The sequence below is a fragment of the Podarcis cretensis genome (genome assembly GCF_951804945.1).
Source record: "Podarcis cretensis genome assembly, chromosome: 7".
Taxonomy (NCBI): Eukaryota; Metazoa; Chordata; class Lepidosauria; order Squamata; family Lacertidae; genus Podarcis; species Podarcis cretensis.
Genome location: NC_137176.1, coordinates 10,030,757 through 10,054,597, shown reverse-complemented (window position 1 = coordinate 10,054,597; position 23,841 = coordinate 10,030,757). Strand labels below are relative to the sequence as shown.

At 45.1% G+C, this 23,841-nt stretch overlaps 1 protein-coding gene across 3 annotated transcripts in view; it reads right to left on the bottom strand.

Annotated features, from left to right (window-relative positions):
• Nucleotides 1-23,841, bottom strand: part of TMEFF1 (transmembrane protein with EGF like and two follistatin like domains 1) — a gene marked incomplete at its 5' end in the record, with an annotated part of 102,037 nt that overhangs the window by 64,098 nt on the left and 14,098 nt on the right. The window contains 2 exons of one of the 3 annotated variants that reach the window (XM_079983985.1): nucleotides 15,384-15,478; nucleotides 15,986-16,014. The exons of 1 other annotated variant lie outside the window; for it this stretch is intronic. In XM_079983985.1, the coding sequence (XP_079840111.1) occupies nucleotides 15,384-15,478; nucleotides 15,986-15,999 (109 nt within the window). Of the gene's footprint in view, nucleotides 1-8,650; nucleotides 8,829-15,383; nucleotides 15,479-15,985; nucleotides 16,015-23,841 lie in introns of those variants that run through there. One more of the 3 variants, XM_079983984.1, reaches the window with a different exon arrangement.

Genomic DNA, 23,841 nt, shown 5'->3' with positions numbered 1-23,841 from the left:
AGCTTGTACAGAAACTGCCTTCTTGATCGTTGGACCCACTATTGGTCTCAATCTGCCAGAGCCTGTTTTTGCATGCAGGAGAAGTCCCTAACATTCCAAGTATTTGAGAGCCATCAGCTACCCTCACCTGGTTTAGCCAGCCGTTCCCGAGGTGTGGCTTCTGTTACATGCTGACAGCTTCTAGGAGCCACAGGTGGGAGCTGAGTACAGGATGGAGACCAAAGGTAGACAAACTACCCCAGAAGAAGCACAACATGTCCCCCACCAGAGGTACTACCCCTCTCCTAACACCCCATACACATAGTTGCTCTGACTACTGAGACACAAACTAATTTTAATATACATTGAATCCAACTATGGCAGTCAATGAGGTATGAGATCTGGAAAGAAATGCAATATCTAAATAGACACAGTAAAGTTGTCACTGTGGATTAAATTACTAATCAACAAGCAAGATATATCTGAAAGTACTCTTTGTATTGTTTTAGATTAGCTGTCCTCTTTAAATAAGCTGTCATGCCTTTTCTCCCTGTTGTTCTTATAAGCCTGCAAGTTCCCATTGTATGCCTACCATGTTTTTCTGAGGTCTTTTGAAAGGCTCAGAATACCACTTGCTGCTAAACAGGAGAGGGAAGGAGGAAAATTTGCATGGAGAAGTAGGCAAACTGCATGAGAGGCACTTAACAATCCCCTCTGGCTGCGGTTCCTTGGCATGCATTTCTTGCATCATACAGCAAAGTAGCTGGGGGAGGAAAAGGGTTGCAGAGAAAAGCAGTGAGGAAGGGAAGAGTTAAGCACCCCTCTCCTGTCAGTGCTACCCAGCAAATGTCACCTTTTCCCTGCTATTTTGCAATTGTTCGGAAGAGACCGTGGTTCCACAGCAGAACATCTCTTTCAGCTGAAATGTGAACCCGAGAAATAGTTTGCAATTTCATTTGAACTATAAATGCTTTCCAGCATGTCTATGATCAAGAAAAAGCAGGTGCAGGTTAACGGAAGCCCATTCTATGACAGTAAGCTGGGGCTACTTGTCCATTAAGATGATCAATGCTGCCTTTGCATTACTGGCATCATCTGTCAGCAAAGCTCATGATTCCCTTACTTCCCATCTTCCCTAGTATTTCATTATTATGAGACCTATTTCATTACTTTTATTTCCCATACGCCATTACTAATACACCATTGCAGAATGTCTCCTCTTTTTTGCTTCTGTTTCCATGCATTTGCAGGGGGTGGAAAGAGATGTCTGAAGTGTTATGATGGGTTTTTATGATTCTTTCCACCCTGAAAAATTTGTCAAGCCCAAGACAAATGTTTAGTGAAATGAACACCTTCATTCCACACACACACACACACACACACACACACACACACCATATAAACATGCTCCTTGAACTGTTCATTGGGTAGGCAAAGAACCCCCTTTCCTACAAAGAGCAGCTTCCATCGAGGAGGGGAAATTTGTGAGTGGTTTCAGAGCAACTGATGTTGCTGAAGATAAGTAGGTGTGGACTTAATCAGCCCTTTGGATGGGAAACCACTGGATGAACTATGTAAGAACAGCATACAAAATCAATTATAAGAAAAAAAAACCATGAAGAAGAAAGGCTTTCAAGAAAATCTGGGTAAGGATCATAGCCGAAAGGGCACAGGCTTTGCATTCAGAAATTCCCAGGCTCGGCCAGCAAAAGATTCACAATTAATGTGGCTGGGAAAGGCTTCTGCCACAGAGTTAGTGCCAGTCAGTCAGAGCAGACAATACTGGGTTAGATGGACTCATAATCTGACTGCATCCAGCAGAGTTTTTTACACCTCAGTCCATCTGGTCAGCCGGGGGGAGGGTGTTACTGGAACTGAGCACTCAGGTAACTCCAGTTATCTGTGGCACCTTAAAAATTAACTAACCGACTTATTATGGGATAAATTTTCATGGATAACAGCAGTCCACAAATGCTTATGCCAGAATAAATTGGTTACATTTTAAGGTGCCACAAGACCCTTGGTCATTTTTGTTACAAGAGGCTATCATAGCTAACCCTCCGTTCTGCAACTTGTATAAAGTATCTGCATTTTAAAATGCCCATGATTACTCTTACTTTGCATAATTTAGTCTTCTTCCATTAGGCAAAAGGAGGAGTAATAACCTATGCAGAACACTGACTCTTCTTGAAGATGGGAGAAGTCAGGGCTTTTGTATCCAGTCAGAATCCACCAGAACTCAGTTCTGGCACCTCATAGATGGGTGCAATTGCCATTATAAGATCACAAGGGAGGTGTCTATGGTGAGTTCTGGTGCCTCTTTTTCTAGAAAAGTAGCACAGGGAAAAACTTAGTCCCTCCTTTGGCACCCAAAATTCTTGAAGAGGTTGGCATATATATACAGAACATATAATAGCTGAGATACTTAGGAAACTGAATTCTGCTACCAAGGCTACATTTTGCAGCTTTCCTGCAGTTTTGCTGTTCAGTTGTTCCTTGGAGACCAGCTGCCTCCTCCTCACAGAATTGGTGGCAGAGAGACATCTCTCATGTGTGCTCAAAACAGTGGGGGGACACTTCTCTCCCCCGCCTCACTCCAATCCAGCATGAAAAAAGGAGGGCCATCTGGCTGAAAAGCACAGGGTGATCCAGAAAGCAACCTGAAGATGTTACATCATTTCAGCTGCTTTAGGAACACCAGTTCTTTAAAAGCAGGACAGTTTTGAAACAAGGGAAAGGTCACACCAGGCCCAGGAAGGTTGCGCTCTCTCCCTTCTCAGGAAGAATATCACAGCAAGGGAGGAAATGAGCCTTTGGCAGGATAAGAAACAGATGCAGGGATTTTGCTTTCCAATCTGCCCCCTGCTCCGCTAGAAAGAACTCTGCCCCAATTGTCAGCTGCCCTAGAGGAGAAGGTTGTACTGGTCTCAGTTACTGGCCAAAGAATGAAGGGCAGCTAGGGATGCTGAAACAGGGATGCTGAATTAATACCTAGCAAGGGCACAGGCCTGACCCCTACTGGATGTTAAGGACCATTAATTCCTTTCCTCTTCTGTTCAGATATCCCTTCTTTTTCTACCTTTTCCTTCCCTTCTGTCTTCCTTTTCTATAGTTGGGAAGCCCGAGGGTAAGACCTGTGGCTTATTTTCATTTAAGTACCAGTTAACACAAGAAATAAATAACAGCAGCACAGATGCCGTGTCCTTTTGAATGATCCCTACAGAAGATGCCAATTTTGTTTGCTTAAGTAAATATGAGTGCAGGTGGATGCAGATTCACCAAATCACTCATTTCTTTAGGAAAATAAGAACTTTCCTCTCCTTTTCAGGACACATGAAGGATACCACCTAGTTACACCTAGGTAACTACCGTATTTTTCGCTCTATAACACGCACCAGACCATAACACGCACGTAGTTTTTAGAGGAGGAAAACAAGAAAAAAAATATTCTAAACGAAATAGTGGATATATGATTTTTGTGGTTCATGCTGTGGCCACAGACATGTGATCTGACAGTGAGTTTGGAGTAGCCCAATGCAAAAATCCTGAGGATCCATGTGGATCCATGCTTTGTAACCATGGAGGAGGGAAGGAAGGGGAACCATGGATCCTCTGCTCACGACTGCAGCAGTTCCCTCCGCCACCCGCAGGCATTCGCTCCATAACACGCACAGACATTTCCCCTTACTTTCTAGGAGGAAAAAAGTGAGTGTTATGGTGCAAAAAATACGGTAATCACCTACTTATAAGCAGGTCACCATGCTGGGTTTCTATGTCTGTCTCATTGCCCCTTTTTGTTTACTAGTTGTGCCCCCATGAACTTAACAAGAGCTTGACCAGAAGGAACTCTGTAGGGTAATCTATTCCTTGTGGAAATAAATGGCAGGAAAAAACTTCACCTGCTAAATTTCTGAGAGGCTGACTTCTGCAAAAAGATAGAAGAGCAGGCTTATTAAAAGCAAAGGTTGTTTCAGTGCAGAAGGAACTCTTATAGCTCTGAGCTGAAGAGTGAGGCTAAATGCAAAACCAACTTCATCCTCCAGATGCGCAAGCAATGCACAAAACAAAGCTTCCTAAATTTGGGTGGGAACAGTGTGGTCCTACCTGTGATCTGAGGTTGCCATCATCCTTGAACATTGGCCATGCTAAGCTGAGGATGGTGGGAGTTAAAACACCTGGTAGGTCACTTTCTTGGGCTCCATGATCACTGCAGATGGTGACAGCAGTCACGAAATTAAAAGACGCCTGATTCTTGGGAGAAAAGCCATGACAAACCTAGATAGCATCTTAAAAAGCAGAGACATCACCTTGCCAACAAAGGTCTGTATAGTAAAAGCTATGGTTTCCCCAGTAGTAATGTATAGAAGTGAGAGCTGGACCATAAAGAAGGCTGACTGCCGAAGAATCGATGCTTTTGAATTATGGTGTTGGAGGAGGCTCTTGAGAGTCCCATGGACTGCAAGAAGATCAAACCTATCCATTCTTAAGGAAATCAGCCCTGAGTGCTCACTGGAAGGACAGATCCTGAAGCTGAGGCTCCAAGACTTTGGCCACCTCATGAGAAGAGAAGACTCCCTGGAAAAGACCCTGATGTTGGGAAAGATGGAGGGCACAAGGAGAAGGGGACGACAGAGGATGAGATGGTTGGACAGTGTTCTCGAAGCTACCAGCATGAGTTTGACCAAACTGCAGGAGGCAGTGGAAGACAGGAGTGCCTGGCACGCTCTGGTCCATGGGGTCATGAAGAGTTGGACACGGCTAAACCACTAAACAACAAAAGGTCACAGGTTTCCTACCTCTGTCCTAAACAAAGCAGGCAGGTCCACGGTCTGATGTACAGCATATCTACCCGGACGTAGCGACAGAGCTGAACAACTATCACAAAATGAATACATGGTCTTACGTCCTTAGATCATCTGACTAAAATATCCTGTCCCCTTCTTCCCACTGCAGCAGCCTGCATGCCTCTGTGGGGGTGGGGTGTCCTCCTGAACAATGTAGGATGGGGTACGGGGTCAGGGAGGAAAAGATGGAAAATCTTATTTCCATGAACTTCCTTTAAACTTATTTTAGGATCTATGCCACTATACAAACACCACTATCCCATTCAACCAAAAGCCCAGAGAACAGAGGAAGGGGATGCAGCTTCCACAGCTAACTTCTACCTTATTTTCTTTCTGGTAAAGATCCAGTTAATATGTAACTATTGTGGTAGGATTGTCTGGTGACTCGATCTCACAGCAAACCAAATAATGTCTGAATGAAACAACTACACAGGATCTCAGGGAACTCATTAGAACTGCTTGTGCCAACATCCGCTGGCTTTTACGGGAAAAGAATGTCAATGTGGGTTCTACCTATGTAATCCTGGTGAGGTTATGTGATTCTGTCATTTGGTTATTTCTGGTACAGGGAAGGGAGACCCATACAAAATGAGTAATAATGTGTTTTAGGAGCACATGGACAACCTCAACAGCAGTTGCAGTAAAATGGCATCAGTATGACATGGCAGGAACACATTGAAGAAGCAAAGTGGAAAGATGAGAAACATGGTTCCCACAAGACTAGTTTATCAGTTTGGGGAAGTAGAAGATCAAAAGATCACAAAAAGATCAGCACTTAAACCTTGAAAAGAGCATCTACGCAGTGGCACAATTCAGATGAATTAATTAGGCTTGGAAATCTGAACTGTAGTCAAACGAAGTAACTTTCAATCTAAGGAAAAGTCTGTGGAATTGTGCAGGCTGAAGATCCTGGCTTGCCAAAGAAAATCTTCACCTGAAAAAAGCAAACAACACTGCTTTCCACTCCTAGCTTTCATTTTATATTTTTGTGCATGTTCTACTGGTTCCCATCACTCTGCCTGTTTCAAAAGGTGTCATTTCACCTCTTTGCTTTGAGAACACTATTATTTTGTGATACAAAGACATCACTTTAATGTTCTACACTTTATTTTGGAAACTAGATTTGTTTGCTAGCTTTCTAAAGTGAATCTTACAGAGTCCCCCCCCCCCCAACGTGGTAATATGTACCCGTCAAGTAAGCTGGTATTTGGCAGTAGCACATTAACCTACTAATCTTTCTTTGCATAAAACTCAAACAGTCATCTCAGGGAATGCAAAAGGGGCAGGAGTCAAGGATGGAAGAACAGTGATTTACTCCCCAACACCACCAACATGTCTGGTATTGGAGCATGAAGAACAAACAAAGATGAAATTTACATTGTGGCTTTTGCGTCATGTGCCTCTCTGAGAAATTTGCTAATCAATATTGGCAGAATCTAGTGAAGGTACTCTAAATTGAAATTGCTATAAGATGATGTTTAAATATAAATGAAGAAGGAAACTCCCAGCACAAAACTGCCTTAAGACTGCGATCCCCAGCACACTTGCCAGGGAATAAGCCCCACTGGAAAGTGGTCTGTGCTTATGGTACAAAAAGGACCACATAGCACGAGGTGCTCAGAGTCTGCTTACAAAGTGGCAACTGCCTTCATCTCACAGAGAAGACAATGGGTTTGGAAGACACCAAGTACCTCTCATGAATCTCTCATAAATCTGGCACTAGCAGTTGCACGTAATTTCCACTGGCAATCATTTCAGAGCAATCATCCATGCTTTTCAGATGAGAAAGGGAGAAGAAACAGCTTGAACACTTTGAGGAAGGTAAAATACCTAGTCTGGAGGAGGAACTAAACAGAAATATCCTTAAGAAAAATATTAGTTTAGAAGCACAATCCCAGTTATAAGCTTATGTATTTTCTAAGTGTTCCTGTTTAGATTTCTATTATTCCGGGGGGGGGGGGTATTTTTTTACATTTTTAAAATGAGTATTGTGACATTTACACAACACATGGAAAGACAGGATAAAGCAGCCAAGTGACATGGCTCTAATATTGTTTTTTAAAATATAATATTTTCTTTGATTGTAATGCATTCACAGCAACAATCCTTTTTCTTGGTGACCAGCTTCACAGCACAGGCAGCAGTTTTGATTTTAGGATTTGTATTGTATTTAGGAACACTAAGAAGCAGACAAAAAGCAAGGTGACTACCTAAATGGGTTACAGATACCTGAGCACCTCTGCATTCTCTGCTTCTCACACCATTCTCTTAAGCAAGAGAGGTGTCAAAGGGGGGGGGGGGGGAGAGAAAGGTATAGGTTGCATTCATTAGCTGGGGTGATGGGCCTGAACTCAGGAGACAGAAACAAAAGAGACAATTCCACCTCCTGATTTTGGGGCTGAGACTTTGCTCCTACATTCAAGAAAAAATATTCCCCTCCTTGTGTGACAACTAAAATAAAAACACATTCTGAGACCAGGGCTGCAAGGTCTTTGTTCCCAGAAGCATGAAATAAACTGGCACCCCCTACTGCCACCAGTTCCGGATACATGAACTGTTGACTCCTCACTGCCCACACAAGGTCAGTGCTCTCATTCCCGGATTCGCTGGACGCCTCCCTATTTTCATGACCTCAACCGTGCACCGAAGAGATCAGATGCATTGCATGGATGTATGCACAGCAGTCCTACATGTGTGTCTGCACCAGGAAGGAAATGCACGCGTGATAATATCTATGTATGGGAAAGACATAAGCACAAGGATGGAGAATTTGTGCAAGAGAAGAGAAAGAGTGCTTGTATGTGCATGAGGTTATACAGCCAGTGTTTTTCATAGCACATTTGGAACCAGACAGCATTCAGTTTCTGAAATAACCGGTACTGGGGCTTGAGAGTCCCTGTGCTTCCCCCCCCCCTCCTGCCTGCCTGCCTGAAATTCACATCCTCCAAGTTAGGAAACTATCCTAATTCAAGTCCCATTAAACTCAGAGGAATTTATTCTGAGTAAACATGCTTACCAGCAGGGGAGAACTACATTACACTTCTCTGATTTGATGAAAAGCCTCTTGTAGATTAACAGAGCAATCCTACACATATCTCTATTCCATGTAAGGCATACTGAATTTAATGAGACTTGTTCCTGGGGTCTGCAGCCTAAGGCAATCCGTTATTTAAAAGCACAGTCTAGAGTAGCTCAAGACTCTGAAACGAAAGGAAACCTGGAACCTTTTTTAAAAAAAGTCCCTGCTCACCCATTAAACTGGCTGGTTCGCCTTCCAGAAGTCTCTCATACTTGCCTGCCTCACTGGGCGCTACTATGGTTAACCTGACCCTGAACTGGGTAGGAGACAAACACGAACCCACTAAAATAAAAGAAGCGCGAAGGAAGCAAAGCGACGGTGGGAGTGTGTGTGCGCGCGAGGGGGGGGGGAGAGAGAGAGGCGCACGCTCCTCGCCACGACGCCTTCGATCCTATGCATGTTTCTTTAGAAACAAGTCCCACCAAATTCATTCGGACCAAGCACGCGCGCAACACTGGACTGAGTGAGGGGGGGGGAGAGGGAGAAAGAGAAAGAATGTATGTGCACGAAGGTTTTTTAAATGAGCGGCTGACAGCGAGGCAAAGATGGGGCTGGCGATGGAGCTTGGAGAGCAAGGGAGGGGAAGGTACACGAGGCGCGCACGGGGAGAGAGAGAGAGAGAGACGGCGGGTATTGTGAAGGAAGGAGCCCATGTGGCGAGGGAGCAAGGATGCTGAGCGCCGCGGCGCCCGCTTGCCCAGCCCTGCCCGCCGGTGGGGGCGTCGTCGTCGTCGTCCCGGGCGCTTACCTGAGCAGTTGCTGCCCGCCTTCCCTTTGCCGGCGGCGCAATCCGCGGCCGGCGCGGCCGGCGAGAGCGGGTTGGACGTCCGCGCTGGGGCCAGAGCGCACAGGGCCACCGCGAGCGCCAGGATGGCGGCGGCGCTGCAGCAGCCGGGCGAGGCCCGGGGCCGGGCGGGGGCCGCCATGGCGAGGGCTGGCGAGAGGCCGGGGAGGGGGCCCGCTGCCGCCGCCGCCGCCGCCGCCGCAGGGCCCAGCTGGGGATCAGCGGGCGCCGCCCGGAGGAGCGCGGACCCGCCGGCCTTGCTGCTGCCAACCAGCCCTCCGCATCCCGGGCCGCCTCTGGGCTCTTCGGAACCGCGGCTGCTGCTGCTGCTGCTCGACCCTCCTCCTTTTCCCCGGAGCCCCTTTGTGCGCTTCGGTGGCGCCGGCTGCTGCTGCTCGCTGCTGCCGTCGCGAGCGATGCTGCCGCTGCTACTGCTCCGGCTACAACAAAGGGATGGGAGGGGGTGGGAGATGGAGGGGAGGGGAGGGGGAGAGTCAGGGAGTGGGGGCCACGTGACGCTGCTGCTGCCGCCGCCGCCGCCAGCCTCCTCCCCCGGGACCGGATAGGGGGTCCGGCGCCGGGCTGCCACGCCCCCCTCTTTCGGACCGCCGGCCACCACGCCGACACCCCGGTGGAGTCGGGGCGCGTTCCTCCGCCTGCGCGCCCGCCTTGGGAGAACGATCTCTCCCCACCCGCCGCCGCTCAATCCATCGACGGTAATCGGGAGCCCGGCTCTCCCACCTCGTCTTTACGCACACTTGGGGAGAGAGCAGGAGTCTCCCCTCGAGAAAGCAAGCAGGCCGGCCACGGGTGCGCTGGGAGAGAAGGGGAGAGATGGCTTTCCACAGACTTTTGCCTCCCCTCCCCCTGGTTGGTTGGGTGGGTGTCTGTCCCCCACTGCTCTCATTTACTTGGGAGTAAAGAAACGCCCAAGGCAGAAGGCTGATCGGAATTGATGCTTTTGAATTATGGTGCTGGAGGAGACTCTTGAGAGTCCCATGGACTGCAAGAAAATCAAACGTATCCATTCTGAAGGAAATCAGCCCTGAGTGCTCACTGGAAGGACAGATCGTGAAGCTGAGGCTCCAATACTTTGGCCACCTCATGAGAAGAGAAGACTCCCTGGAAAAGACCCTGATGTTGGGAAAGATGGAGGGCACAAGGAGAAGGGGACGACAGAGGATGACAGAGGATGAGATGGTTGGACAGTGTTCTCCAAGCTACCAACATGAGTTTGACTAAACTGCGGGAGGCAGTGGAAGACAGGAGTGCCTGGCGTGCTCTGGTCCATGGGGTCACAAAGAGTCGGACACGACTAAACAACAACAACAAAGAAACACCACTTAGCGCTGGATGAGGAGCAAAGCCCATTGCCCTCAGTAGGAAGCCTATCCTGGAGAACTCCCTGCCACGTGCTATTTCCATATAAGTAGGTTCAGGATTCAGGTGTGAGTGCTCTGTAACTTCTTTCTCCTGAAGTTTGGCAGAGGCAAAAAGGTCAGGGCAAACAAGCAGAGATGCACCTAGGCTCCCTTGCACCCTTGGCAAGGAGTTGAAGCGGCATGGCACCCTCACTCTATATCTGTGCCCCTCCCCACCACTGGAAACTGAGAGAGCGAGCTTTTTGACACCTTTTGCACTCCACCTGTGAACACATCTAATTGTGCATGGGTGGGCTCCTAGCCATTCCAAGCTAGTGTAGAGAGATGCATTTTTGTGACCCCCTAGTCAACCCTGGGTACACCCCTGCAAACGAGTTGCTTGCCTGGGGGTACTGCTTTGGTAGCTTCTGCTTGGCTCAAGTGAAAGGGCACACAGCTGTACTGTGGAGTTACCATTAGCACAATCAGATGGTCTGAAGCAGGGGTCAGCAATCTTTTTCAGCCGTGGGCCAGTCCACCGTCCCTCAGACCATGTGGTGAGCCAGACTATTTTTTTGGGGGGGGGGATGAACACATTCCTATGCCCCACAAATAACCCAGAGATGCATTTTAAATAAAAGGACACATTCTACTCATGTAAAAACACGCTGATTCCCAGGCCATCTGCGGGCCAGATTGAGAAGGCAATTGGGCCACATCTGGCCCCCAGGCCTTCGGTTGCCTACCCCTGGTCTGAACCATCTACCCTGGCCTTAAATAACCAATACAGAATTAAGCCTGTTGCTTTCAGATGGGTTAAGGCTGTTTTGTTTTGTCTGTTGAGTTCAGTGCTGGTTTGTGGCCTATAGACTTGATTTTCGTATGCAGCAGAATATGATTCAGGTTGGTAAGATGCTGGGAGTGAAGGAGAAGAGAGACAGAATGTAGAAGCATTCGGTTTCAGACAGAGGCAAGGTTTTCTGGGGAGTGTGAGGTAGGCCGCCAGATGTCATTTGTGGCTGAGCTGGGATTTGCACCAAGACCTCCTTGATCCAAGTTCAGCTCCCCAGCCATTGTGCCACACTGCTGCATGGTTTATTAGAGGAGGCACAAAACAGATACCGGTCTCTCTTCATTCAGCCAAGAGGTAAATGCACAGACACGCCACATCTTGCCTCATTATCCCAATCAATAGAGCATAAGTGACTGAGTGTCTTTCCAATTGTCAGGGAGAGATGGGTGTTGTTGGAGGAGAAAAAAATGTCAGTTCTCTTCCCTGTTGTAGGACTCCCACCTTTGAGCTTCTTTAAACAAATCAAGTGCCTTCCAGTTTCTGTTGGGTGAGCCCTGTACCTGGGTTACATCTGTGCTTTGCCACCAGCCAAACATTTTACACTGAGAAAGGTTCAAACCTTGTCCAATTGCTACTGCAGAATAACTCCTTTTACTGCTACAGTTTGAAAAAAAAACGCAGCCTAGTTCCTAGGCATGTTTCCCTGGAAGTTAGGAAGCTCTTCTTTCAAGGTAAACATCTGTTGAATTGCCATCTGAAGAGAGATTGGGCTAAACAAGTCTACTTTGAGGCTCCTTGCATTGAATTAGAAACACAAACTTATACCAGTTGCCAACTTAAATACCTAAGCTTTCCAACTTTTCTGGGCGGGAAATAGCCCTGAGTGTTTAAAAACTTTGTAAATATTTTTATTATTAATGAGAAGAGAGACAAAATTTCTGTGCCTTAGAGGTAGTCCTCGCCAGAAACCCCAAGTGGGGCCCATGAACTAGTGAGAGAGAGAAGTGCTGTTGAACTGATTGAAAATGGTATCGAGTGCTTGGTCAGCATATAAGTGACAAGAAAGCTTCTCTCTCCCAATCCTTTTCAATATGCCGTTGCATGGACAGAAAAGCAAAGGGAAGGCAAACAGGCATGGCACTTCTTAGCTCCCCCTCCCTCTTTTCAAATATTTCTTCCATGGGCTGTGCAAATCTTGCAAAAGGGGAAGGGAACAGAGTTAGCACTTTTTCCATTCTGGGGCTTTTCCTCCCTTCCAGCCGGGGACCTTGTGAGGTTGAGCCTGCATTGGAACTGCCTAGTCAGCTTTCCATTCTTGCTTTTGGTAACAGCCTCTGCTGGTTAATCATTTGTCATTTCAGAGCAACTTCGTTAATAAGAGTTGTCCTTCCTTCCTTCCTTTGATTTTGATTTTAATTTTTGCAAATGTACTGAGAAAAGGAAGAATCGCGGTCAGTGATAATAAAATAATAAAAATACTCAATTGATTGGGGGGGGAGGAGTTCTTCCATGAACAGCAAAAACAGAGGAGGTGGAAAGCCTCAGAACTTCTCCCAACATCCTTGAAAAACCTAAAGAGGTGGCATCTATCCTCCTTCTCCTGTCCAACTTTGTGCCACCACAGCTGCCCAGGCAAACCCTTCGTTGCAGAAAGGAGTGGAGGAATTAGAGTTGCAAGAGGCCCTGTGAAGTCCAGCAAGTGGTCTGTGCTGCAGAAACTGTGCTTGCATCAGGTTGGGACCCTTGGCTTAGATAGCTGCCTTTGCATTATGCTTCATAATGTCCTGGCTACCAGTCACAGGAGAACATGGACTCAGATGATGTCTCCCTCCCCCCCCAAAAAAAGCTTTAGTGCTGAGATCTGTGATACATATGCAAAAACGCTGTTCAAAGGCGTAGCAGACAACACACATATCTTCGCAAAGATGCAGTTACCCAACAGCACTGCAGGAGATATGGCCACTCAAGCAAAGACAACATTGATCCAACAACAACATAGAAACCCAGAATTTTAGAGCTGGAAGGGACCTCAAGGATCATAGTCCTACCCCCTGGAGTGCAGAAATCTCAGCTAAAATTTCCAGGAGAGATGGCAATCCAGCCTCTGCTTTAAAACCTCCACAATCTCCCAAGGGAGTCTGTTCCACTGTCGAACAACTTGCTGTCAGAAAGTTCTTCCTGATGTTTAATCAGAATCTTCCTTTTTTGTAACTTGAAGTCATTGGTTTGGATCCTACCCTTCAGAGCAGGAAAAAAACAAGCTTGCTCCATCCTCCACGTGATAGCCATTTAGATATTTGAAGATGGCTATCCTGTTTCCTCTCTGTCTCTTCTTTTCCATACCCAGCTCCTTCAATCGTTCCTCATACGGCTTGGTTTCTAGACCCTTGATCATCTTGGTCATCCTCCTCTGTACACATTCCAGCTTGCCAATATCCTTATTAAATTGTGGTGCTCGGAACTGGACACAGTACTCTAGGTGACCAAGGCAGAATAGAGTTGGGACTATTACTTCCCTTGGTCTGGACACTGTTCTACTGTTGATGCCCCATCATGCAATCCTGGTATAAAGGAAAGGGCCAGCACAGTTTCGCGAAGCCTGCTGTTTTGTTCTTTAGTCCTTGCTAATGTTCTGCCTGGGCGACTGGACCTGCTCCATCTGTTCACACCTTTGTTCATGCCTTCAGGACCTAGGTGAAGGGGTCGATGTTACTGCCTCCTGCAAAGTGGATGGGGGCAGATGGGGCATCACCCTGTTGTGAGCCAGCCCACTGGAGCCCTCCCCAGGGTCCTCTGCAAACCACCCATCAGTGCCATCCTGACTTGGGCAGTCCATGACACATAACTTCTTTCTGGAAGCTAGAGACTTATTTTTTTAAAAAAATGAAAGCTCAGAGTCGGGGGTCCCTGCTGGCATGGGCCCAGGTGCAATTACTTCAATTGTGCCATTATAAATCCGGCCTGGTTAAGATCCCAGGAATTCCTGTAGCCTGGTGTCCAAACAAGTCACTTATCAATCACAGCGCTGACTTAATGCATTGGCTAAACATTCTGACAGGCAGGAGAAGACAGCCTGGCTCATTTAACAGAAATTGCTTAGGTTATGCTTCCTAGCTTGCTTTCTAGATAGGCAGGCCTACTTACCTCAGAGTCTGGAGCCTTCTTGTGCACTGGGTTGGTGAACCTGTCCTAATTAATCTCCCTCCACTGACTTTAATTGAGGAGCAAGAGAAATGAAGAGCAGAAACAATGCAGCAATTGATAATACTTGAATTCAGCAATGGCAATAGTAGTCATGTTTCAAAGGTATCCTCTCAGTTACCAGTACATACTAATAACTTGGGGAGCTTTTAGATGCAGGGCTCTCTAATTCTGTGCATGCTGTACATACATGTAAGTCCACTTATTTATAGCAAAGAAAAAATTGCAGGAGGGCTAAGAAAACATCACAGTAATCAAGATGAGAGAAGACAAGGTTTTGAATAAGGGTTAGAGTCATTAGAATTTTGGAAATATTATACGAAAAAAACTGACAGTCTTTAAATCATCAATAGGAATGTAGGAATTGTTCATTATAGTTCTATCCATATTGTACTGACCAGCAATGCCTCTCCCAAGGTTTTAGACAGGGTTTTTTTCCCCAGCGCTACCTCAATTTGCCAGGGATTGAACCTGTCCCATGTAAATCTACACCATACATTTAAGGCACATGGCTTTCCCCAAAGAATCATAGAATCTGTAGATTTTTAAGGTGCTGGGAATTGTAGCACTACAGTTCCCACAACTCTTTGGGAAAAGCCATCCATAATGTGCTTTAAATGTATGGCAAACTCTTGAAATTTGCTGAGAAGATTCAAGGGAAATGATGCAAGCTGAGAGAAGGCAAAAGTGAAGGTTTGGGGAAATCCCAGTAAATTCTGCCTTCTGCATCTTAAGTTTGAAACACAACGATCCAATATCCAGCCAGGTATAGCTATAAAACAATGGGAAATATTAGTATGAGCAGAAGGAGAGAAAGAAGTGATTGTGAAAATGGTGTGGGGTAACAGCGACACTGTTCGCCAAAAGGCGAAATCAGATTGCCAAGAGGGAAAGGGAATGTCTGCACAACAAATGTTCCATCATCATAGCCATCGTCTCTCACACACCAGCAGCCAGTCAGTACAACCATATCTTTTACATGCCAGCCAAAGCTGGGTAGGGAAACATTGCTGTGGACCCCAGTCTCTGTGCTACGAGTCACACAGCTCTCTTCCTTGGGGCCTATCTACACCATAAACATACAGTATATTGGTTTTATGTATTCCAGTGACCCCTGGGAATTGGATGAGGGTGCAGAGAATTCTTTTAGAGATGCCCAGCCCTAAAGCTCCCTCTGCTTGAAGGCAACATTTCTGATGAACCAGTTTTAAGTCTGGAATGTGCATACGCACTTTAAAATCAGCCTTAAATTGGCTTAATCAGAAGTCCCATGCTCTCCACCACTTGGTCCCCCATGGTGGCGCCCGTGCTTCTTTCCTAGTTCCCACTCTCTGGAGCCTACTGTGAGACTGGTGCCCCTGGTGCCCCTGGAGGGCGGCTGTCTCGGAGGAAAAACTGTTCATATGTGGCTGAAGAGAGACAATGGTCAGTATTGACCTAGCACAGGGGTGTCAAACTCAAATTCATCGGGGGCCGCATCAGCAGTTTGGTCACCCTCAAAGGGCTGGTTGTATCTGTAGGACTATGTGTCCACTCTTTATTATCATAAAATTTTAAGCAGAATAATAAGCAGACCCCCCTAATAAGCAGACCCCCCCTCCCCCCCCACATACATCATATGTACTTACAGTACAGGAAAGAAGGGTTCAGGCAGCCGTTGGATCTGTCACATCACAGGATGGCATGCGCTCAATATAAAAACAAGTGGAGGTTTCCTGAATGCATGTAAAGTGGAGGTTTCCTGTGTAGAACGGCGCCGCTAGAGGGCAAACGTTCTCTGGCTTGTAGGCTGCCGCGCATGCGCTGAAGAGGCGGCTTTCTTGTGTCAAAAAAAAAGCGAGAATAAAAGGTGAAGGCTGGCGGCCGGTGGCGGCTACACGGGCCACATGACGAGGTCTGGTGGGCCGGATTCGGCCCGCGGGCCTTGTGTTTGACACCCTTGACCTAGCATATACCATCCACTGCCTTGACAGTCTGAGCTGTAAGGTGAAGTTCACGACCGAAAAGCTGTTTCTCAGAGGGTTGCTTTACCATGAGTGCTGTATCTCAGAGCATGCTGCAGCTGGGCCAATGTGCTCCCTTGAACCCCAGAGAAAGAGACACACTCACTGGGGAAATGGCGAGGTTCATTCCGTGGTTGAGCTCTAGCCTGCGTTGGTAGTGAGGGCAAACTCCGTGTTCAGGTTCTGTGGTTCATGGTTGCGCTCACAGCCTCCGATGTTCGAGGAGTCAAGCGACAGAAGGAGGGTAGTATGGGAACCTTTTACACTATATTTGCAGAAACAAAACAAAAAAAATGGACTCGTTGGCAGGATTTAAATAAACATTTATAACTTTATTTACACAAAAAAGAAATATAACAATGTGATAACATTATATACAAACAGCAGAATGTACCATTTGATGTAATAAACCAGAAATAGAAGCTGAGGGAAGTCAACAGGGAGGGGGGAATTGAAAAATGAATGTTTAGTATTGATATTGGAAATTTGTTTTGAAAATGTAAAATCAATACAAAATTTAAAAAGAAAAAAGAAAAAGGAGGGTAGTGATGGAAAAGGGCAGCATGAAGGCAGATCTGCCAAAAGATGGTCTCAAGCCTACATTGCAACCTGCAATGGGGAAAGTGAGTCACCAACACAAATGACAATCGAACCAAATACGAACACAGCACTGTGAATAACCCACAAAAGTTACTAGCCTGCAAAAAGTCTTATTAGCCTGTCGGGAGCTGGCAGTGGAAAGGTGGAGAGCTGTGTTTCTATGCTGATTGGAAAGGAGGGAGCATCCTTTCTCTTGCAGCCCACTTGAGAAGGGGCAGCTGCCCCATCCCTTCTCCATCAGTCCGTTTTCTGTATGTAAATCAGACTGCCTACCCCCGAGATACAGCCCTTCCACAAGTTCCAAGAAGTTCCATGGCTCCCCACCCTGAAATTTTACTACAAAGGAGCACATGAGAGGAAATCAGTTTACCTAAATTATCACCCCTACTGCCATTCTTTGGCTCTGGCTATCCCCCCCCCCCCAATTTTTTATTGGAAGAGATAGCAGGGATGCCTCTCACCCTAGCAGGGATGACTTTGGCTAGGTGACCTGTCTGTCTTCTCAGTCTGCTGTCCAGCTGCTTACTGATGATGGGCAACTTCAAGGCCCCTCCTCTCCCTTCAGGTCTTCTACTACTATGTCATCTTATATACACTGAACATATCCTTGGAAATAGACATTACTGTCATATTTTCCTGGGCCATCCTCTTCCACCATCCTCCTCTGGCAGGAAGTATGCAGAGCCTACAGGGAAACAAAGAGCAACATGGAATATTTTTATTTTTCAGAACCTCGAAATAGGCCTCAGACAGTTACAGAGAGACCTTTCTTAAGAAACATTAGGGACTAATATTACTATGGAAGCAACATCTATATGCTGAATGGTTTTACCTTTTCTGTCCTCTGAAAGAGGGGTGTGGAGGGGGTGGTCTCAGGGTGAGGCGAAATCTTATTTCTCCTTCCCAACCAGGAAAACACTTTCCCCAGCCTTGAAAGCCCAGAAAAGGTGAAAAATGTGAGAAACGAGGCTCACAGTTAGTACTCTCCTATCGCTAAAATGGTTTTGGCATTCACACATCAAAGCTCAAGAGGAATTCACTATCATCACAGAATTCAGATGCTGAGAGAAGTCCTGCTTACATTTCCATCTCCTTTCTCTCACACAGATGAAATGATCCATCCATAGGAGCTCACCAGGCCTTCTAGTACTCTGGTGACCAGTGAGCCAGCAGAGGGAGGTGCCACAATGGCTTCTGTAAATCTGGGGCTGTCTCTTGAAAATAGGGACACTTGGCGGGTCTGCTGAGGGAACCCATGATATGGTGCTTAGAATTATACAAAAAATACTATGTAAATAAATACACACACACATATATATAAATATATAAAGAAGTCCCAATAGAATCCAGCTGAATACACCTTAATAAAAAAGTAATACAGTGGTACCTCGGGTTAAGTATTTAATTCGTTCCAGAGGTCTGTACTTAACCTGAAACCGTTCTTAACCTGAAGCACCACTTTAGCTAATGGGACCTCCTGCTGCTGCCGTGCCGCCGGAGCACGATTTCTGTTCTTATCCGGAAGCAAAGTTCTTAACCTGAAGCACTATTTCTGGGTTAGCGGAGTCTGTAACCTGAAGCGTATGTAACCTGAAGCGTATGTAACCCAAGATACCACTGTATATAGACACTTAGAAGCCCCATAGAGTTCAGTGGGGCTTGGGTAACTGAATCCTGTAGCATGAGCACAGGCTTAATTATATATTGTTGCATGCCACCCCAATCTCCAAACAGTGTGAGATTTCAGGGATTCTGAATGGTTCATATTTGGTTCGTATTTCCTTTGGCTGTGGTGTCTTTTAGGATATGTGGTTTATTTACACATATATACATCCTTAGCCTGCAATGGAGGGGTTCACAAGAAGGCCTTGCTTTCCCCCATAGCAGAAGCCTTGGATTCAAACAGAAATCCAACGTCCCTCTGTCTCCCTTGGCTCCCAGTTTGCTACTTAGCCTCTAGCTCACATCACTGCAAACTTTCAAGTCTCAACTCTGGCTTTGTCCTTTTAACTAACCAGGAGTTGAAGGAGGCCCTTTCCTTGTTTCCCTTAATGGTTCAGCAGCACAGAAAGCTAGCCTGGCTTATATTTTAACACTTGCTGGATCTAGTGGTTAGAAGGGTCTTGGCATAAAGACTACTTCCTCACCACTCATTCAACCTCATAACAATATGCTTTACATTTTCTGTGGCTCACTAGCAACGTCTGCTGCTATTCTCAGATTTTGTTTACATGTTCCAGTGACTTGTAATTACTGCCAGGCTCATATAGATTAGATTATCGACTTTCCTCCCCACAAAATCCATCACATGGCATGCTGTGTGCAACTTCATCAAAAGGAAACAAGTTATATTTTTTCCTGCATTTAAAACATTTGCAATCACAAGGGCTCAGACCAGGATTTCATAAAAAGAAGGCACTTGAATCTGTGTGTCGCACGTTGGAGCAAAAGACATTTTCTGCATTCTCAGTTCATGCTTAGAGGACACCCACATGTCTGAAAGACAATGGAAACCACGTGTCTAGGCGCCTTTGCAAATTGATGCTCTGCCAGATCTTTCCAGATAGAAAACTTACAGAGGTGATTAACCATCTAGGACATGATTGTGGAAGCCTTTGGGCAAAGGGCCCATACACCCCCCCCCCAAACTAGCAACGGAAACAAAAGAGTTGGAACAATAAATGAAAGGAGTGGTTGTTACCCTCTGGTATTTACACTGATGTCCCAAAGTCCTCTACATGTCACAGAAGATTCTGGGACAGCATTGTCCCTTGTTTTCCAGTGGATGGCTAGAAAAACTAAAAGTTGTGTCAGTCCTGCTGCTTGGAGCTGGGAGCCCAGTGTAAAGTGAAAATTACTCTGAGTGCTCAGGAAGGGTTGACCTAGGGTCTGTTGAGACATACCAGGAAACCATGGATGCCTGCTAAGTTCCTGAACCTGCATGATCCTCAAAGTTGAGCTCCCCCTTGTGTGGTCGTAAGGAGGAAGAGATGGGAAGGTTTTCCTCCTGCAGCCCTCAGCCAATTGTATAGGTAGCAAGGAGGGAAAAGTGGGGGGAGTGGGTGGCAGAGAGCAAAGAAAAGGGGTGGCAGAAAAGAAGAAAGGGGGAATGCCATGCTGTTTTGGGCCTCCAGTCCTGCTCACCACTGCCATACAGCCCCTGGTATGTTATTGCTGAAGGAATTACAGCCCCTGACAGAAAAAAAAGATTCCCCACTTTGCTTTAAACTGTGGTTTGATCCTGGCCTGTTTCAACAAACCACCATTTAAAGAAACCACATGTTCAGATGTAATGGGGAACTGTGGTTAGGTTAAAAGCAAAAGCTCACCTCTTTTTTTAAATAAATACGTTCATTGGTGGCAGAGTATTCATCAATAAGAAACATCAAGTAAAACAGTAAAGGGGGTGGGACTGCAATATGTCTTTATAGAAGCCATTGGTTGGCTGCTGCAGGTAACTATGTTTTAGTGGAACCCCTAGATTCAGGGAAATAAATCACTGCAGAATGTCAAGTGTAAAGCTCATCTCCTTCTTCTGGGGTGGGGGTGGAGGCAGAGCATACAAGCGGAGGCTCATGCAGGATCACACAAGTAGAAGGAAACCATGGTTCCTCAATGCATCTCATCTTCCCAGGTATCCTGCACAAAGTGAAAATGGCAGTATAAAATGGGCCTCCATGGACAGGTGCTAGCAATGATACAAAACCCTGCAAAACCCATTTACCAGGGGGAGGTATGGGTGTACACCAGTAGCGGTTATCTGCCCTTCCCAATGCCAGGTGTGTCGCTGCTGTTTCCTAAGCTGGAGAGGTGAAACGTTCAGGGAGCTCAGTATGGGACAAGCACAGCAGCAGGAGTGTTGGATTAGCTCTACCACTGTGCCTGCAGTGCACTGAGCTCCCCACAATTGACCTCTCTCCATCTCAGGAACCAGCAGCAATGCTTGATGCTCCATGCACACCTGCACATGCACACACACAGAGGGAGTCTTCCATTGTAAGGGCACTTTGAGATGACCTGTTTCTTGAGCATGCACCTGATTGGTCTTCAGGGAGATTAGACAACCCTTCATCAACACAAGCATTAGCCCACATTTTCCATGCATTTTCCTTATTGCAAAAAGTCTCTGTCAGGTATTTTGGAATAAAACACTTCCTTAGTGAATTGTGTTTTGGTTTGATAAGAATGCTGATTGGTTTGTAGCAGTAGTAATAAAAATATTTTTAAAAATAAGACATAAAATCAAAAGGAGTGAGAGTGGATGTGGATTTGTTTGTAATGAGTTTTGGATAGGAAGAAAGGGTTGCTGAATCTTTAGGCTGGAGGGAACAATTGTACTCCAAATGGGAGGGTTCTGCCTTATTCTTCAGCTGTAGACTGAGTTGTCAATCAATGTCAAAGGGTATGGGTAGTAAAAAATAGCTAGCACCTTTTAGTATAGGTCAGTTTTTATTTTGATCCAATTAGACATATTATTCAAATTGAGTTTCTGAGATAGATACTACCAAACTCCTTACTAGGGTATTTTTAGAATTACATTTCTTTCTGTAATATTTTATTGAATAATTCATCTGGTATTTACTTACTGCTTGTAAGTGCACACACTGGCAGCCATCCACCAGCTACATAAAATCTACAAGCTAGACAATGGAAGGGAGTAAATGTTAAGAGACATGAAGAATTATATCTTTAAAGCCATCATATATTAATTGCTTAGGGTACCTCACTTTTGGCTGTTGCAGTGTTTTGAGGTGTAATTCTTATTACTTACTTTCATGTTGAAGAGAGTTTCCCGTTCCAATTATTCTCTTTCTTTTCCCAGTTCAATAATTGCTCAGGCATGGCTATCATTGCTTTAAACCATCCCCCTAAGTGCCATAAACCCTATATTGCGGCTGATCTGCACTGACTGTAATTATGCTGAGTGCATATAGTAAGTTACTGATGCTAATGGTTCAATTGCTACATCAGATTTTCCATAGCATATTAAGTGCTTCCATGGCATGTCAAGAACATAAGAACTAACCTGCAATAATGGCAGGTGCTTGATTCTGAACTCTGCAACCAATCCCACTAAAAATGGGGTGTCTGTGGCTTCATTTTTTGTAAAAAAATCCACCACACCAGGGATGAGTGGGAATATGAGGGGGGACCACAGGGCTAAGGAACACCATATCACCTTGTATTATTCCCTGAAGGACCTTGAAGTGCACCCAGTTAACAGGCATCTATCTGCAGCTCCAAAAATGGCAATGGGGACCCCTCTGGTAGGGAAGGAAACAGCAAAGGCCCTCTTAGCCATTTTTAGCAATGAAACAGAGAAGCAATTCACGAAGCAAAAGGAGGACAACTGGAAGACAACACTGCAACCCCTTCAAACCACTAAAGCTGACAGAACTGAACAAAAATCATGGAATTGAGAAGACTTTTGAAACTGGGGCCCACCTGACAAACCGGATGTCCAAAATTCTGACCCACAGCAGGGACCTCCTAATGAAACTCAGTGTTCTCCCAAACAAGGGGCATTGTCATAGCTTTTTACAGTGAAAAACAAGCTGGCGATAACTGCCCAAGAACACCAAAATTTTGCCTATAATGGCTTTCCTGTTATGATGCTGTGCCAAAGATACATTTTACAGACTGCAGCATCAATGTGAAACAATGGTCTTTTTTGCCCTTCTTCTTTTAAAGAAATTGCAAGCTTTTGTGGAGGCAGATAGGGAGAACTTCAATATGACACACAATCCAGTCTTGGACCATAGATAAAGATCCAACTTATTTTTATTTATTATCACATTTGTCATCCAGAGATCACAGGGCGGTTCATAACATTATGACCTATTGTCCTTAAAGGCTTTGCAAACCTATTTCAAGCTCACAAAATTCGAAAGATGTTTGGTATTTTATGCACCCATGACTTCACTTTTCACTCTTGGAGCTAGGCCTATTGCTTTTCCAGTACATATTACATGTTTGCCTCAAATATTTATGTATCATTTATTTTATAATTGTCTATTAAGAATATTTTCCACTTGAAAAACATAAAACACAGTGATTTTTTTAAAGCATGGCTCAGATAAAAGGATTCCTCGCATCTTTGTGGATGTACCGTATTTTTTGCTGTATAAGACTCACTTTTTCCCTCCTAAAAAGTAAGGGGAAATGTGTGTGTGTCTTATGGAGCGAATGCAGGCTGCACAGCTATCCCAGAAGCCAGAATAGGTAGAGGGATCGCTGCTTTCGCTGCGCAGCAATCCTCCTTTCCTCCTTGCTGTTCTGGCTTCTGAGATTCAGGGTTTGTTTTGTTTTGTTTTCCTCCTCCAAAAACTACAGTAGGTACTTCTTATGGTCTGGTGCGTCTTATAGAGCGAAAAATACGGGTATATCTCTTTCGGTTGGGTGTTTGTATTTGGCATTGCCATCTCCTTCTTGGTTCTGCTTCACCACCACTAAATATGATGGTTACTCCTACCTGTTGGTATCCACTTATTTTCATCCTCACCTGCCCTAAACATTATTTAGCACAACAAGCTATTAGGCTGGACTGCTTTATTAAACATAAATTATAGGTTGTGTGAAGTGAGTAATATCTAATATTTATAGCTGCAATCCTGCACACGCAGAAGTGTGTGGGTTTTTTTTAAAGCCACACTTGCATAACTGTGCCTGGGATCATTGTCTGAAAGTATAATTAAAATAACAATATTATAATGTTTTATGAAACATTTGTATATTATAAAGTGTTATAAAAATATTGATTTTTTCTTTAAAACATAATTAAATAAAATGATTTACAGTCCAGAATGGAATGTATGACGAGACAGACTGGGAGAAAGAATGAAAATTTGATATTATTCAGTTATACGTCAAGGGAAATTATGCTGATGTTATACTATGCAAAAACTAAATTAAACAAACATTTTTTAGGAAGGGGAACATTTTAAATATTGCTTAGCTTTTCAAAAGCTTCAGTATTGAGATAATTTATAAACAATATTTTATTGGTGTTGATGCAAAACATTGTACTTGTATAGGAAGACTATTAAAGTAAAAATTAAATACAGTGTTGATTTTTACAAGACTGAACTATTCACATTTTTAATTATGCAAATCAATACCATACGCCTCACATAAATAGCCTCAATTATGCATTTTATTCAGAATTCAATATCTGATGTTTTGTAGATGATGGGGATG